The following is a 16,733-nucleotide window of genomic DNA, read 5'->3' on the forward strand; positions in this document are numbered from 1 at the left end:
TTTGCTGCTAAAATAGTCTATTACAGTATTTTTTAGTTCTTACGATTGTTTGGAGACGTCAATAATCGTTTACATCACGACTCACCATCAGAAACCTTCATGTCGTGTCCATCGTGCAGTGAAACCTCTGATGCATTTCCAACTCCATAAAAGCTTCAGTAAATATGTTGACTGAGGCATTCTTTTTGCCGTATTGATTCTATAATGCTCCAACTCATTCTGGGTCAAGGGCCGAACATAATATAAAATAAAAGAATATGAGAAATAGCTTTACAGCCTTATAATAGTTTTATGTGGAAACTGTTGCACAAATGTGCAGCAGGTGAAAGACTGAGTCCGTATTCATGCAGCAGCAGAACATGGACTTTTGATGTGATTTCTGATGTGAAATGTTCATATCACAGACGTGTTTCTGCTCAAACTCAACATGGGATCACCATTTTTATACTTAAAGCTTAGTGAGAATTAACTCTTCATGTAGTGACTCAAATGAGGTTTAGGGTGACATTAGTGTGGACACTGTCATGTTTATACTTTATTACACTCTGACCTGTTTTTACCTGTGGCTCCTGATCTGTCCAAGTTTACACTGGTTTGGATGTTTTCCTCACAGAAGTTAAGTTATCTTCTTGTTAGCTCCACTTTTAGCACAGCTCTAACACCCACAAAACCATCTTTCTTTCTTCCACGTGTTTCCCAAACCACACGTCTCTTTCCTGGCTCAGACTTCTGTGTAAGTGTCTGTAAAGTGCACGACGCTCTTCAGCATTTCTCAGCCTTCAGCACTTGCACCAGCAGCACACACAGCAGCGCTGAGGAGGGGCGCTGCAAAGGATTGTGGGATATGCAATTCTAGTGATAAAAACGCTAAATCAAATTATTCGGCAGGCCGGATTAAAACGTCTGGGGGGCCGGATTCGGCCCACGGGCCACCAGTTTGACCTGTGCACTAAAGCAAATAAACAATGACTGAAGTCAAAATGAAGGAAAGAGACGAGTTCAGTTCAGAGCTTTACTCATGTTTTACTCCAAAAGTATTTGAGATGAACAAAGTTGACAAATACAAGTTGTTTGTGGGAGTTTTGGACAAAAGGATTAGAAAACAGATGCATTTATATTTACACGGTACAAAACTCTCATTGTTTTTCACAAGTGTGTTTCTAAAAACATAAAAACAATCAGAAAATGACATAAAACGTTCAAATAAAAATATTTTTTTACACGAGGGTCAAGAGGGTCACTCTGACGGAGGGTCAGGAGAGTCACTGATGGAGAGTCAGGAGGGTCACTCTGACGGAGGGTCAGGGTCAGGAGGGTCACTCTAGGGTCACTCTGACGGAGGGTCAGGAGGGTCACTCTGACGGAGGGTCAGGGTCAGGAGGGTCACTCTAGGGTCACTCTGACGGAGGGTCACTCTGACGGAGGGTCAGGAGGGTCACTCTGACGGTCCACACAGAGTCGTGAGGCGATTCTGAGGAGAAAAGTGTGATTAAACACCACAAACAGATTTTTTTTATACCATTTTGTGCCGAAACAAAAACCTGCAGCTGTCGAATGCTCCTCAGCGCCGACTCATCGAGCAACGACAGATCCAAAGAATCCATCTGACTCGACAACAACTGGATACTCTGCAACACACGACACACAACATGAAAAACACACACACACACACACACACAACAAAAACACGAGAACACACAACAGTCACACACGGAGCAGGACAAACCTCTCCGTTCCCGATGGGGACGTTGATGACGATGTCCGTGTTGCCCGCGGCGATGGGCGAGCCGTTCACTGAGATACTGTAGACGCGCTCTTTGTGTCGGGGAACTCTGACGGCCGGAGTCTTAGGAAGTCTGAGGACCAGAGCGGGACAAATGTGAGGACCAGAGCGGGACAAGTGCGAGGACCAGAGCGGGACAAGTGCGAGGACCAGAGCGGGACAAGTGCGAGGACCAGAGCGGGACAAGTGCGAGGACCAGAGCGGGACAAGTGCGAGGACCAGAGCGGGACAAGTGCGAGGACCAGAGCGGGACAAGTGCGAGGACCAGAGCGGGACAAGTGCGAGGACCAGAGCGGGACAAGTGCGAGGACCAGAGCGGGACAAGTGTGAGGACCAGAGCGGGACAAATGTGAGGACCAGAGCGGGACAAATGTGAGGACCAGAGCGGGACAAATGTGAGGACCAGAGCGGGACAAATGCGAGGACCAGAGCGGGACAAGTGCGAGGACCAGAGCGGGACAAGTGCGAGGACCAGAGCGGGACAAGTGCGAGGACCAGAGCGGGACAAGTGCGAGGACCAGAGCGGGACAAGTGTGAGGACCAGAGCGGGACAAATGTGAGGACCAGAGCGGGACAAATGTGAGGACCAGAGCGGGACAAATGTGAGGACCAGAGCGGGACAAGTGCGAGGACCAGAGCGGGACAAATGTGAGGACCAGAGCGGGACAAGTGCGAGGACCAGAGCGGGACAAGTGCGAGGACCAGAGCGGGACAAGTGCGAGGACCAGAGCGGGACAAGTGCGAGGACCAGAGCGGGACAAGTGTGAGGACCAGAGCGGGACAAGTGTGAGGACCAGAGCGGGACAAATGTGAGGACCAGAGCGGGACAAATGTGAGGACCAGAGCGGGACAAATGTGAGGACCAGAGCGGGACAAATGTGAGGACCAGAGCGGGACAAGTGCGAGGACCAGAGCGGGACAAGTGCGAGGACCAGAGCGGGACAAGTGCGAGGACCAGAGCGGGACAAGTGTGAGGACCAGAGCGGGACAAATGTGAGGACCAGAGCGGGACAAATGTGAGGACCAGAGCGGGACAAATGTGAGGACCAGAGCGGGACAAATGTGAGGACCAGAGCGGGACAAGTGCGAGGACCAGAGCGGGACAAGTGTGAGGACCAGAGCGGGACAAATGTGAGGACCAGAGCGGGACAAATGTGAGGACCAGAGCGGGACAAATGTGAGGACCAGAGCGGGACAAGTGTGAGGACCAGAGCGGGACAAATGTGAGGACCAGAGCGGGACAAATGTGAGGACCAGAGCGGGACAAGTGTGAGGACCAGAGCGGGACAAATGTGAGGACCAGAGCGGGACAAATGTGAGGACCAGAGCGGGACAAGTGCGAGGACCAGAGCGGGACAAGTGCGAGGACCAGAGCGGGACAAGTGTGAGGACCAGAGCGGGACAAGTGTGAGGACCAGAGCGGGACAAGTGTGAGGACCAGAGCGGGACAAGTGTGAGGACCAGAGCGGGACAAATGTGAGGACCAGAGCGGGACAAGTGTGCGTGAGGACCAGAGCGGGACAAGTGTGAGGACCAGAGCGGGACAAATGTGAGGACCAGAGCGGGACAAGTGTGAGGACCAGAGCGGGACAAGTGTGAGGACCAGAGCGGGACAAATGTGAGGACCAGAGCGGGACAAATGTGAGGACCAGAGCGGGACAAATGTGAGGACCAGAGCGGGACAAGTGTGAGGACCAGAGCGGGACAAGTGTGAGGACCAGAGCGGGACAAATGTGAGGACCAGAGCGGGACAAGTGCGAGGACCAGAGCGGGACAAGTGCGAGGACCAGAGCGGGACAAGTGTGAGGACCAGAGCGGGACAAGTGTGAGGACCAGAGCGGGACAAATGTGAGGACCAGAGCGGGACAAGTGTGAGGACCAGAGCGGGACAAGTGTGAGGACCAGAGCGGGACAAGTGCGAGGACCAGAGCGGGACAAGTGCGAGGACCAGAGCGGGACAAGTGCGAGGACCAGAGCGGGACAAGTGTGAGGACCAGAGCGGGAAAAATGTGAGGACCAGAGCGGGACAAATGTGAGGACCAGAGCGGGAAAAATGTGAGGACCAGAGCGGGACAAGTGTGAGTGAGGACAAGAGCGGGACAAATGTGCGTGAGGACCAGAGCGGGACAAGTGTGCGTGAGGACCAGAGCGGGACAAGTGTGAGGACCAGAGCGGGACATGTGTGCGTGAGGAAGGTCAAAGGTCGTACCTGGGGTCAAAGCGGGGCGTGACCAGGGGAGTCGGGCCCATCATGAGAGACATGTCCATGGCGCTCCTGGCCGGAGTCACCATCGGCTTCCTGTTTGACCTGTAACCAACGGCAACCACCAGGAAACAGACACGACGTGAGAGCGAGACGTGGGACAGTCTTTACCATGAAAACTGATTCTCTCAAAACGGTTAAAGGAGCGGTTTCACTCGGTTAAAGGAGCGGTTTCACTCGGTTAAAGGAGCGGTTTCACCCGGTTAAAGGTGCGGTTTCACTCGGTTAAAGGTGCGGTTTCACTCGGTTAAAGGTGCGGTTTCACTCGGTTAAAGGAGCGGTTTCACCCGGTTAAAGGTGCGGTTTCACAAAGGTGCGGTTTCACCCGGTTAAAGGTGCGGTTTCACAAAGGTGCGGTTTCACCCGGTTAAAGGTGCGGTTTCACCCGCTTAAAGGTGCGGTTTCACTCGGTTAAAGGAGCGGTTTCACCCGGTTAAAGGTGCGGTTTCACAAAGGTGCGGTTTCACCCGGTTAAAGGTGCGGTTTCACCCGGTTAAAGGTGCGGTTTCACAAAGGTGCGGTTTCACCCGGTTAAAGGTGCAGTTTCACCCGGTTAAAGGTGCAGTTTCACCAGGTTAAAGGTGCGGTTTCACCAGGTTAAAGGTGCGGTTTCACTCGGTTAAAGGAGCGGTTTCACCCGGTTAAAGGTGCGGTTTCACAAAGGTGCGGTTTCACCCGGTTAAAGGTGCGGTTTCACCCGCTTAAAGGTGCGGTTTCACCCGCTTAAAGGTGCGGTTTCACTCGGTTAAAGGTGCGGTTTCACTCGGTTAAAGGAGCGGTTTCACCCGGTTAAAGGTGCGGTTTCACAAAGGTGCGGTTTCACCCGGTTAAAGGTGCGGTTTCACCCGGTTAAAGGTGCGGTTTCACCCGGTTAAAGGTGCGGTTTCACCCGGTTAAAGGTGCAGTTTCACCCGGTTAAAGGTGCAGTTTCACCCGGTTAAAGGTGCAGTTTCACCCGGTTAAAGGTGCGGTTTCACCCCGTTAAAGGTGCGGTTTCACCCCGTTAAAGGTGCGGTTTCACCCCGTTAAAGGTGCGGTTTCACCCGCTTAAAGGTGCAGTTTCACCCGCTTAAAGGTGCAGTTTCACCCGGTTAAAGGTGCAGTTTCACCCGGTTAAAGGTGCGGTTTCACCCCGTTAAAGGTGCGGTTTCACCCCGTTAAAGGTGCGGTTTCACCCCGTTAAAGGTGCGGTTTCACCCGGTTAAAGGTGCGGTTTCACCCGGTTAAAGGTGCGGTTTCACTCGGTTAAAGGTGCGGTTTCACCCCGTTAAAGGTGCGGTTTCACCCGGTTAAAGGTGCGGTTTCACCCGGTTAAAGGTGCGGTTTCACCAGGTTAAAGGTGCGGTTTCACCAGGTTAAAGGTGCAGTTTCACCCGGTTAAAGGTGCGGTTTCACAAAGGTGCGGTTTCACAAAGATGCGGTTTCACCCGGTTAAAGGTGCGGTTTCACAAAGGTGCGGTTTCACTCGGTTAAAGGTGCGGTTTCACCCGCTTAAAGGAGCGGTTTCACTCGGTTAAAGGAGCGGTTTCACTCGGTTAAAGGTGCGGTTTCACTCGGTTAAAGGTGCGGTTTCACTCGGTTAAAGGAGCGGTTTCACCCGGTTAAAGGTGCGGTTTCACCCGGTTAAAGGTGCGGTTTCACCCGGTTAAAGGTGCGGTTTCACCAGGTTAAAGGTGCGGTTTCACCCGGTTAAAGGTGCGGTTTCACCCGGTCCATCACCTGCGGATGGTGGAGTTCAGCTTGTTCACTGACTGGGCTTTGGCTCGTTTGGACGTTGGAGGTTTCTTAGTCGCTCTCATCTGAAAAACAACAAACATGTCAATGACCAGCTGCAGAGTCTGTCCAGAGAGTGAGCGGAGTGTGAGCGAAGAGTGAGCAGAGAGAGAGCAGAGAGAGGGAGCAGAGCGAGTGAGCAGAGAGAGAGTGAGCAGAGAGAGCAGAGAGAGAGCAGAGAGAGGGAGCAGAGCGGGTGAGCAGAAAGAGAGTGAGCAGAGAGAGCAGAGAGAGAGCAGAGAGAGGGAGCAGAGCGAGTGAGCAGAGAGAGAGTGAGCAGAGAGAGCAGAGAGAGAGTGAGCAGAGAGAGCAGAGAGAGAGTGAGCAGAGAGAGCAGAGAGAGAGTGAGCAGAGAGAGCGAGCAGAGAGAGCGAGCAGAGAGTGAGCAGAGAGAGTGAGCAGAGAGAGTGAGCAGAGAGAGAGTGAGCAGAGAGAGCAGAGAGAGAGTGAGCAGAGAGAGCGAGCAGAGAGAGCGAGCAGAGAGAGCGAGCAGAGAGAGCGAGCAGAGAGTGAGCAGAGAGAGTGAGCAGAGAGAGTGAGCAGAGAGAGAGTGAGCAGAGAGAGCAGAGAGAGCGAGCAGAGAGAGCGAGCAGAGAGAGCGAGCAGAGAGTGAGCAGAGAGAGTGAGCAGAGAGAGTGAGCAGAGAGAGCAGAGAGAGAGTGAGCAGAGAGAGCGAGCAGAGAGAGCGAGCAGAGAGAGCGAGCAGAGAGTGAGCAGAGAGAGTGAGCAGAGAGAGTGAGCAGAGAGAGCAGAGAGAGAGTGAGCAGAGAGAGCGAGCAGAGAGAGCGAGCAGAGAGAGCGAGCAGAGAGTGAGCAGAGAGAGTGAGCAGAGAGAGTGAGCAGAGAGAGCAGAGAGAGAGTGAGCAGAGAGAGAGTGAGCAGAGAGAGTGAGCAGAGAGCAGAGAGAGAGTGAGCAGAGAGAGCGAGCAGAGAGAGCGAGCAGAGAGTGAGCAGAGAGTGAGCAGAGAGAGCGAGCAGAGAGTGAGCAGAGAGAGAGTGAGCAGAGAGAGAGTGAGCAGAGAGAGTGAGCGGGGAGTGAGCAGAGAGAGAGAGCAGAGTTGATCTTGACCTTTCGTGTGGTGCTCGGAGTCTCGTCCTCTGAACTGGAGCCGGCCTTTTTCTTTGAAGCTGTGAAAATAAAGTCGAGACGAATCTGTCATTTATGAGAACAACGTTTGTAAATCTGGCCTTTTCTGAACTTTAATGAATGAAGCAAGTAAATCAATGTTTCTTTTCCAGTAAATATTCAGATAAATACATCAAAATTAAAAATAACAGGAGAAAAAATAGTGTTACATTGGAGCTTGTCTTGTTTGCAGTTCTCATATTCAAGAAATGTAATTATTTAATAGAAATAACAGCTCGTCTTTATTTATCTCTTGATCCTCTTCCTGCTCGTTTAAACCCTCGAGCTTCATCTCCATGGATACGGATCAACAGAGAATCTCACCTTTCTGTGAGCGCAGAAGCACCGTGTGATCCTCGGCCACCACGCTCTCCACGATGGCCGCCTGCTCCTCTCTCTGCAAAACAACCACAGAATTCACATATTTAGAACTCTAAATATAAGAATAGAACTCTCACCTTCACCACGTCCACTTCTGGAGATTTGGGCTTTTCTTCTTCTACAGTGAAAAGGAAAACACACGGTTAAATCTGCAGAAACATCTAAACGTGATGCAAATATTGACCAAAATGTGTCGTTTGAGTTTTCTGATCATGATTTTCACTCTGTATTAGACGTGACAGAAACGTGTTGAAACGACCCACTAAAGTTCAGAAATATCACTTTCTAAACACTTATTTGGAAGGAACATCAGCATTTCTTATCATAAACGACGCACTAAATATTCAAATTGAGCGTTTTTTTCTCGATATTGTTTGCATTTTCGATTTATTTTCAGATAATCATTGAACAGTGCATCAGGAATGTGTTTGAAAATGTATTTGTGCGACATTTAAATCGTTTTAGCAACAAATTATACTAGATATTAAAGCTGCACCAGGATAATCGATGAACGGTCCAAACGAAACGTGTGCCACACAAAATCGCTCCGAGGTCAGTAAACACAACCAGGATTAATCCATATGTAAGCACACTGAATTATACGGTGCGCCGTCGTCTTGAGAAAATTAAAGGCTTTTAAGTGCGCCTTATAGTGCGGAAAGTGCAGTAATAAATGAATAATTGTCAACTGGTGTTTACAGCTTCCAAAACGTGCCACGAGCTCAGATAAGACATTTAAGGCTTAAATATGGGCCACAATTGCATAAACATGATGCGGAAAATGTGTAAATAATTGAGTATTTTATGAAAAAGCGTCGCTTCAGCCTCGTCTGGGTCAAATGCAAGAACTGTTTGCTGTATAATCCTCTCCAGAACAATAACCACAGGGTGATAATAGAATGTAGGGCTCTCCGGCGTCTCTTGGGCGTGGACCCAGGCGCGTGGGGACTCACTGCCGCCGTAGTATTCGATCCAGTTGAGTTGTCTGATGGCTTTGGGCAGTTTGATCAGGGCCATGTTGTACTCGTTGTCCACGTCCTTCAGCAGCTGGTTCATCCTCTCCTTGATCTGCACCAGACGCGTCTTCACTGGAAACAGACAATAGCTCAGTTTAGATCAGATTCATCACAAAAAATTTCGACTCAAACCATCACGTAAAAACATTTATCATGAAGAGCGTCTTGGCTTCGGCTTTTCTTGGAAATGTACAGCATTAGCACCTTCAACTTAACTTGACCATCGTTCATGTCAAAGTCAGATTAAACTGTCCAGATCGCTCTTCTTCTTTCACACTGTTGTCCTTAAAATGCCTTTCAATAAATTAATTTGGACAACAGCCCCAATAAAAATATAAAAAACTAAAAATCGACAGCAAGAAAGTAGTTTATTTTGCGGTTAACTATAAAGTCACTCAATGTGGGAATTGAGAGCCTTTTTATCAAAACAAACAAATGTAGAAATTTGGCTAAATTAACTTTTTATTGGGTATAACATAAATCAACAGAACGACAAAAATAATAATAATAGTAGTTAGAATAAATAAAACAAATAATAATAAAAACAACAATACTTTTCCCCAGCATCGCTCTGTGTGTTTGTTGTTATCCTCAAACTAAAAACAAATCCTAACATAAATTGTTCACCAAACAGTTTATATATTCATGTATTTATCAATCTTACCCTCGCTATCAAAATCTTCGAGAAACGCTTCGAGTTTGGCCGTCTTTGGGTTGTCTTTCGGCCGCTTTGTTGTCCGCTTCCTGGGAGCCATGGCTGAAAACAGACACACAAATACAATCCACCGTAAAGCACAAATAAAAACACAATTTAGTTTCATAAAATGGTCAAAATTCTGCAAAAACACCGTTGATGTCACACTCGCGTTTACGTTGCTAATGCTAACTAGCTGCGGCTGGCGTTCGCACATTCCAGTAAAATCCATTGTTATTTAAAAGCATAAACACGTCATTTGATACGTAAACTTGCTTATACATTTCTTGTGATGTGCACTGAGTTAAACCGATCTACCTTTCTTTGCGTTTTGTCTTCTTTTCTTCCGTTTTCAGCCGCGTCTGCTTCACTCTGCGCGGAGCGAATTTCAAATCTACAACAGCAACAACAGCCAATGACGAGAGACGTTTTCCTCACGTCACGTAAACTCGACTCTGCACCAATCACAGTCCGGGGATTTTGTTGTTTACGGAAATGCGACGGAAGTGGAGCCGACACAACATGGCAGGAACGTGGAAAGCGAGAAAACTATAGAAAATGACAAGAATAACGTGGTTTTTGTATGTTTTTTGTAGCTAATCATAAACATGTCGCAGATGGGATTAGCGCCGCTGCACCAAGCACTCAGGAAAGCTTTCCAGTGCGTTGAAAATAGCCAAAAGACGTGGCGCGAGGTGCTGCGGGAGTGCGATCCGCTGATGGTGTCGTTGGGGAACCTGGCGGAGCAGTTTGTGGCGCTGTCCAAAGTGGATTTGTCCAAAACGCCGCTCAAAATGTTCCCGGATCTGGAGGACAAACTGCGGTTCAAACTGCATCACGCCGCGGACACGGTCATGGTCAAACTCCACGAGAAACTGTGAGTGGAACTAACGTCACTCCGAAGTACAACTGTCTGTATTTATGCACGTGCTTGTGTTTATCACGCTTTATATTTGACTATTATGATTCATTGCTTTAATTTGCTTTATAAACGCAATATAAAACTCTTTATCTAGTAAAGAATTGGGCTGTAATTCAGTGTTTCTTGTATTAAAATGAACATAAAGTTTGCCCAAAACTATGACTTAAAGAAACAAATAAAAAATATCTGAAAAATTCAAATATTATACCTATTATGAATCATTTATATCATATTTTTGGGTGCTGATAATGTTAGTTCAATAATATTTTAACAAACACACTGACCAAACTATTACTTTTACATCACAGAATACACTTTATTTTAACCATCCACACTTTCTCCCCACTTTTTTATCTAATTTTCTCATATTTTGTATTAGTTTTGCATCGGTTAGTTTTTGTTTTTATATGTTGAATATTGCCTTGTTTGCTTATGTGTTTTACTGAGCTTATTGCTTTCTCTTTGTGTAATTTTAAACTACTAAACTAATTCAATATAGTTGGAAATGAGCCTTTTTGCTTTAGCACTAGAAACAATGCATCTGGTTTGTTAAATATAATTACACGATTAATAGTAAATTTAATAAAGACATAAAGTGAATGAATAAATGAACAATCAACAACAATATATTGTTGTTGGTTTAAAATGTTAAAATTAAAATAGATAAAATGTATCCAATTAAAATAAATTAAAACATAAATAATTAAAATGCATCTAATTACAATTACAAGGCAAAAAAATATACAAAATTTCAAGTAAATGTTTAAATATGTACAATGTGTTGTTGTTTTTTCCCCCGAGACAGTTCAACTTCCATTCAGTTGTCATTTTCAATCTGAAGGTACAAGGCAGAACACATTATTTTCATTTATTCAAATCTGTGGGTGAATCTTGATGGTTGAAACATGTAGAGACGTTTCAGCTTTCCTTCTTTAAACAGAATGTAGCGCGTCGTCATTAGCAGACATCTTTACCAGATCGTCCTCGTCTCCCGCAGCTCGTCTCTGCAGTCGCTGCGAGACGCCGTCAGTTCCCAGGTGGCTTCGGTGTTTCAGATCCACCATCACGCGGCTCTGGACCTCGCGGCTCTGACCGAGCGTTCGCCCGCCGCTCCGTCCGTCGCCGACATGATGCAGTGGCTCCAGGACGCTGACCGACACTTCAGACGAGAGTATCCTTCACAGAGCCAACGCTGAAGGTGCAACGTGAGAGGGAGTCAGCCTTTCTGTGAGTGATGGCTCAGAGGTTAGAGTTCAGAGGTTAGAGTTCAGAGGTTAGAGTTCAGAGGTTAGAGTTCAGAGGTTAGAGTTCAGAGGTTAGAGTTCAGAGTATAGAGTTTAGAGTTCAGAATGAGAAAAGGTTTATTTGATACAGAAGTCACAAACAGGAAGTTGCTTTGGTGATTCGGTGCAACATAAAACAATGATAAAACATAATATACAAAAGAGAAAATAAATAAATCTACTATAGGATAAAAAATAACAATAGGCTATAAGGTAAAGAATACAAATAAAAAAGACTTTGGAGGAAGACATTTTTACTGTTTTTGTTGTGTTGTATTAAGTGTTAATTGCATTATTTAAGTCCAGGCTATTTTTATGAGCTTTTTTTGACAAATAAAAGCGACATTTCTAATAAAATGGATCAATTGAGGCTTAATCTTTTGTGACATTTCCTAACACATAAATGACACATTTGTATTGTAATGTTGTTAGTTTTATACATGACGCGGCAGCAATTTTACAGTTGTGACGAAAAGGAAAAGCGGTGGGACAAAAGTTTGGACGTGAAAAACATAAATACTTTCATTTGACAAATCACTTTTATTAGACATCAGATTACAGCACAATTCTAAAATACCGTATTTTCCGGACCATAAGCCGCACCAGCCAAAAAATGCATAATAGAGAAGAAAAAACATATATAAGTTGCATTTGATGAAACCCAAGACCAAGAACAGACTTTTCCTCTTGAAATGCAGTTTAAAATAATAACAGACTAGAGAACATGGTGAATAGGTGTACGTATGCTAACGCTAACACCTTCAGCTACATGACGTATGCTAACGCTAACACCTTCAGCTACATGACGTATGCTAACGCTAACACCTTCAGCTACATGACGTATGCTAACGCTAACACCTTCAGCTACATGACGTATGCTAACGCTAACACCTTCAGCTACATGACGTATGCTAACGCTAACACCTTCAGCTACATGACGTATGCTAACGCTAACACCTTCAGCTACATGACGTATGCTAACGCTAACACCTTCAGCTACATGACGTATGCTAACGCTAACACCTTCAGCTACATGACGTATGCTAACGCTAACACCTTCAGCTACATGACGTATGCTAACGCTAACACCTTCAGCTACATGACGTATGCTAACGCTAACACCTTCAGCTACATGACATATGCTAACGCTAACACCTTCAGCTACATGACGTATGCTAACGCTAACACCTTCAGCTACATGACGTATGCTAACGCTAACAGCTTCAGCTACATGAGGCACAGACAGAACTGTGGTAAGTGTCTGGTATGTTAACGTAACATATGAACAGTTATTCAGATAACTATAGCATAAAGAACATGCTAACAAGTTTAGCAAAGCATCAGTTTTACCCCAAATCACTAAATCCACTGAATTCTTCTTCCTCTGTGTCACTTCTAAACAACTCCACAAACTCCAGAGGAAGAGGAAGTGCAGATTCTTCTTCTGCGTCGCTTAGATATGTGCAATACCATCATATTCATGTGAAATTACTGTCGTGCTCACACGCAATGGTGTCAAATTCATGTGCATATAACTGATGAGAATAGAGTGTTTATTTTTCCATTATTATTATTATTAGTATTAGTATTATCTTGTCTTACGCTAGCTGTTTATTTTATATTTTTATTATTAATATTTTTATCTTAATTTATTTTTCCCCTCTATCACTACTTGGGAAATAGGAGATTTTGTCTATAAGTGTTCTTCTATTAAGTGTGTTTTTTTATTATTCTATTAGTCATCTGTCCTTTTCCTCTGTATCTACTGCGTTGCAACAATGGAATTTTCCCATGTGTGGACAATAAAGGATTATCTTATCTTATCTTAGAGCCTAGAGCGCCCTCTTGTGGTCGTCAGTGTGAAAATAACGAATAATATCACATATAAGTCGCTCTGGAGTATAAGTCGCACCCCGGCCAACACTATTGACAAAAAATCGGTATATGAATAATCCCTGTGTCGTCCAGTGAAGGTTGATTTTCCTTTAGCATTTTCTTCACAGATTCATAAAGAGAAAGACTCTGTTGTCGACTCTGAGGCCGGACGACTTCGCTCAGATGGAATCGGCTCCGGAACGATGGAAATCCCTGAACTCTCCTAAAGCGGAGGACGAGATCACGGGTACGAGCGCGTCGTGTTCCTCCCGTTACCGTGACGTTGCAGCGAGTTCTGCGGCGACACGTGAATATGAAACGTGAGATCAGAGGCGTGTCCTGTGCGATCCGTCGTATGAGTCGAAGTTATGAGCAAAAAGTGTCAAAATCTATCAAAGTTCATTGAGGTTTTGTAAATAAAATGCAGAATAAATTCACGATTCATTCATAAATCTCTCTTATCTTTCCGTTCTGGTCCATATAAATCCTATAAAATCATTATTCAACTCATAAATCAGGCATTTTACTGATTTATTGACTGAACGATTAAAGAATTACAGCCCTGGAATTCATTTTGGGGGAAAAATAGCTTGAATTTCTTAAGTTAGTGAGATATTTTAATGGAATTATTATGGAAAACGTCATTAGTTAGACTTTAGTTACTTTACTTTGGGATTACTTTATTTGTAGTATTGTATGAATGAATAAATAACATGCTTTTATGTTTGATGAATGACATTTTAACTGAAGTAAAACACAAACTACTAAAGATTATAGTATGTTATAAATGAATAAACGTCAAGCTTTTATGTTTTATGAATGACATTTAAACCAGCGAGTCGTGTAAAGTAACTACAGAGGAACATTTACTGCTTTTAACTGTTTAATGTTGCGCTTTTCTTGTTATTAATCATTAGTTACACATTACTAGTTACTTTACTTAGTTATAATGTGTTATAATATGGTATAAATGACAAGCTTTTATGTTTTATGAATGACATTTAAACAAGTGAGTCGTGTAAAGTGTATTAAAACAAACTACAGAAGAACATTTACGGCTTTTAACGGTGAAATGTGGCGCTCGTTTCACGTTTTATCGTCTTGTCGTGTGATTTGCCGCAGAAGAACGTTCCGTTTTCGTATCGATGGCGTTCAGGCGAGTTCAGGCGTAACTAACGGCGACTCCCGTGTGATCCGTAGACGCGCTGTGCAGAGCGTCCTTCTTCACGGATGAGCGATGAAGACGAGGTCGACGGAAGCGAAACGTGTGGAAACGCCTGGACTTTAAAGACACTTCGTGACATCAGCAGGTGGAACGGGGCATTTTGAGCACGACTTCACACATCTCACAAACACAATCTTCACATTTTAGATGAATAAACGTGTCAATAAATCAATGTAAGGAAAGACAATCTGCTCACGTTCTTTATTAAACTGTTTATTGCACAGATATCGACCCGAAAATATATAATACTTTTTAAATAATGCCAAATAACACTGCAATATCACAGCACGTGCCATCATAAAAGCCACAGAATGAATAAATAAATGAATAAATACGTTGCTTGTGATGAATACGACTTGTTCAGGCACAAAGTTTCACAATAAGAGAAGGAGAAATACATTCATTCTTCATTAAACACTGGAAAACCACATTATAAATAAAATACAGGTGAGAAATGTTTTTTCAAAAAGGCCGAGACGGTGTTGACAATAATAATATAACTTTGATTTCATGACATTTTAAGGCGGGAAAGATAAATGCAGACAACCAATCAGAGAGCTGTATTTAACCCTTCGATTACCCATCGATTTTTACCCCTAGATCTTTTGAAAATTAGAAATATGAAGAGTTCAATGATGTTTGTAATGTACAAAACACATTTAAAACTCTGGATGAATAAATAAATAATGTTTTAATAGCGGTTTATATGTTTTGGAGACAGATCATGAATAACATGATGGATCTTTAGTTTAACCTCGTGGATCTGAAATATCCGGGTTAAACCTGTTGTGAGTTGAACTAGTGGCCAGTTGGTGGTACTGCAGCGAGCAGAGGAACGCATCAGAGCGACATTAAACAAACTGCACGTGTTCGACTGACGAAGAGCGATTTTCAGATCATAAACGCTAATAAATCCTTCCGTCGTCGTAGAAACAGCTTTTTCAGCTCAAGTTCAAACCTTTGATCGTCTTGTCGTGTTTTATTCAACTTTTGAGTACTTTTCCCCCGTACAAATATGTAATATCTAGTTTTACATTGTTAATAACTATGTCACCCATGAGCCCCATTTTTCAAACAGGAAAATATTCAATAACTCATTAAAACGTGTCTTGTAAAACACTTAAAGCGCAGAAAGAGAAAGTGATGAGTCATGTTTGATGAAAAGTGGCCGTGAACGAGAGAGAAAAGTCTGGACCTGCAGTACCGCCGAGTGGCCACTAGTCACACTGAACACAAACCGGCCACAAGATCGCGATGAAAGGCGTTTGAATTGTGAAACAGGAAGTGGTGTAACGTAACGCGCCTCAGACGTACTCCTTTAGCGGGACGCTGTTGGTCATGATCGGCTTGGACACGTCGGGAATCGTCGGCGGCGAATTGGCGAAGCTCCTGCCGGCGTAGCCCCGCCTGTAGCGCCCGCCCTTCTCGATGGCGGGACACGTGCTGCTCAGGACGGCGCCGCTGATCATCAGGATGACGGCCGACGCCCAGCCCAGGTAGATGGCCTGGCCCAGCTCGCGCTTGTGCATCACGGGGACGTTGGGGTTGTAGAAGTCCTGCACGACCGTGTTCGCCGTCCACGACACGGGCACCAGCACGCACAGGCCGGTCAGGATGAAGAGCACGCCGCCGGAGAGCGCGATGCCCGCCTTGGCCCGCCGGTCGTCGCCGGCGCACGTGGTGCACTTCATGCCGCAGCAGGAGACGGTGCACGACAGCCAGCCCATGAAGATGGCGATGCACATGAGCGCCCGGGCGGCCTGGAGGTCGGGCGGCAGGGCCAGCATGGAGTCGTAGGTCTTGCACTGCATGTGGCCCGTGGTCTGGTACACGCAGTTCATCCAGATGCCCTCCCACTTGATCTCGGACGTGAGGAGGTTGGGCCCGATGAACGCCGAGACCTTCCACTGCGGTAGAGCCGTGACGGCGATGGCCATGATCCACCCGGTGACGGCGCAGGTGAAGCTGATGAGCTGCATCCCCGTGTTCACCATGACGACGCAAATCAGGTCAAAGTGAGCCAAGAGTTTTCACGCAAACGAAATCTGAGCCTTCGAAGATGGACGTTTGTTTGGGCCAGAAATGTGTCGCTCCGAAAGAGAAACTGGATATTCCTGATGAATAATGAAGCCGCTGTATCGAGTGACCACCAGAGTGACCAGAGGAGTGTCCGTTACATCGCCGCGCGCTCAAACGCACCGCGGCTCCTTTCTTTGTTCCGACTGAAAGGATTTGAACATTCCAGAACTTTGTGACGCCGTAAAGAACCTCAGAGCTCCCAAAGTCCTGAAGCGAGAAAGTACAATCTCCCAAAGGCTTCACGTATCGACAGCGCCTCCGGTAATCGCAGTCTGGAGGCGTCGTTCTTGTAAATCCACGCGTTTTTTTGTCA

General features: G+C 45.7%; 3 protein-coding genes across 3 annotated transcripts; 1 reads left to right on the forward strand and 2 right to left on the reverse strand.

Annotated features, from left to right (window-relative positions):
- Nucleotides 1-998: 998 nt before the first annotated feature.
- On the reverse strand, nucleotides 999-9,440 carry LOC140380577 (borealin-like). Its single transcript, XM_072464443.1, has 11 exons — nucleotides 9,355-9,440; nucleotides 9,007-9,099; nucleotides 8,280-8,414; nucleotides 7,404-7,444; nucleotides 7,270-7,342; nucleotides 6,889-6,947; nucleotides 5,766-5,845; nucleotides 3,993-4,091; nucleotides 1,727-1,856; nucleotides 1,542-1,628; nucleotides 999-1,471 (listed from the first exon to the last, which is right to left on the reverse strand). The coding sequence occupies exons 2-11, from the start codon at nucleotides 9,095-9,097 to the stop codon at nucleotides 1,436-1,438; spliced, it is 831 nt and encodes a 276-aa protein (XP_072320544.1). The 5' UTR covers nucleotides 9,098-9,099; nucleotides 9,355-9,440; the 3' UTR covers nucleotides 999-1,435.
- An 81-nt stretch (nucleotides 9,441-9,521) lies between these two features.
- On the forward strand, nucleotides 9,522-14,537 carry LOC140380579 (AFG2-interacting ribosome maturation factor-like). The gene is made up of 4 exons (XM_072464445.1): nucleotides 9,522-9,913; nucleotides 10,956-11,129; nucleotides 13,245-13,363; nucleotides 14,317-14,537. Exons 1-4 carry the CDS (start codon nucleotides 9,645-9,647, stop codon nucleotides 14,355-14,357), a joined length of 603 nt encoding a protein of 200 aa, XP_072320546.1. The 5' UTR covers nucleotides 9,522-9,644; the 3' UTR covers nucleotides 14,358-14,537.
- A 1,108-nt stretch (nucleotides 14,538-15,645) lies between these two features.
- On the reverse strand, nucleotides 15,646-16,340 carry LOC140380578 (claudin-4-like). Its single transcript, XM_072464444.1, has one exon. The coding sequence runs from the start codon at nucleotides 16,333-16,335 to the stop codon at nucleotides 15,646-15,648; it is 690 nt and encodes a 229-aa protein (XP_072320545.1). The 5' UTR covers nucleotides 16,336-16,340.
- Between the last annotated feature and the right edge of the window lie 393 nt (nucleotides 16,341-16,733).

The sequence above is a fragment of the Eucyclogobius newberryi genome, unplaced genomic scaffold, assembly GCF_026437365.1.
Source record: "Eucyclogobius newberryi isolate DKJ021-1_F unplaced genomic scaffold, fEucNew1.0.hap1 SCAF_488, whole genome shotgun sequence".
Lineage (NCBI taxonomy): Eukaryota > Metazoa > Chordata > Actinopteri > Gobiiformes > Gobiidae > Eucyclogobius > Eucyclogobius newberryi.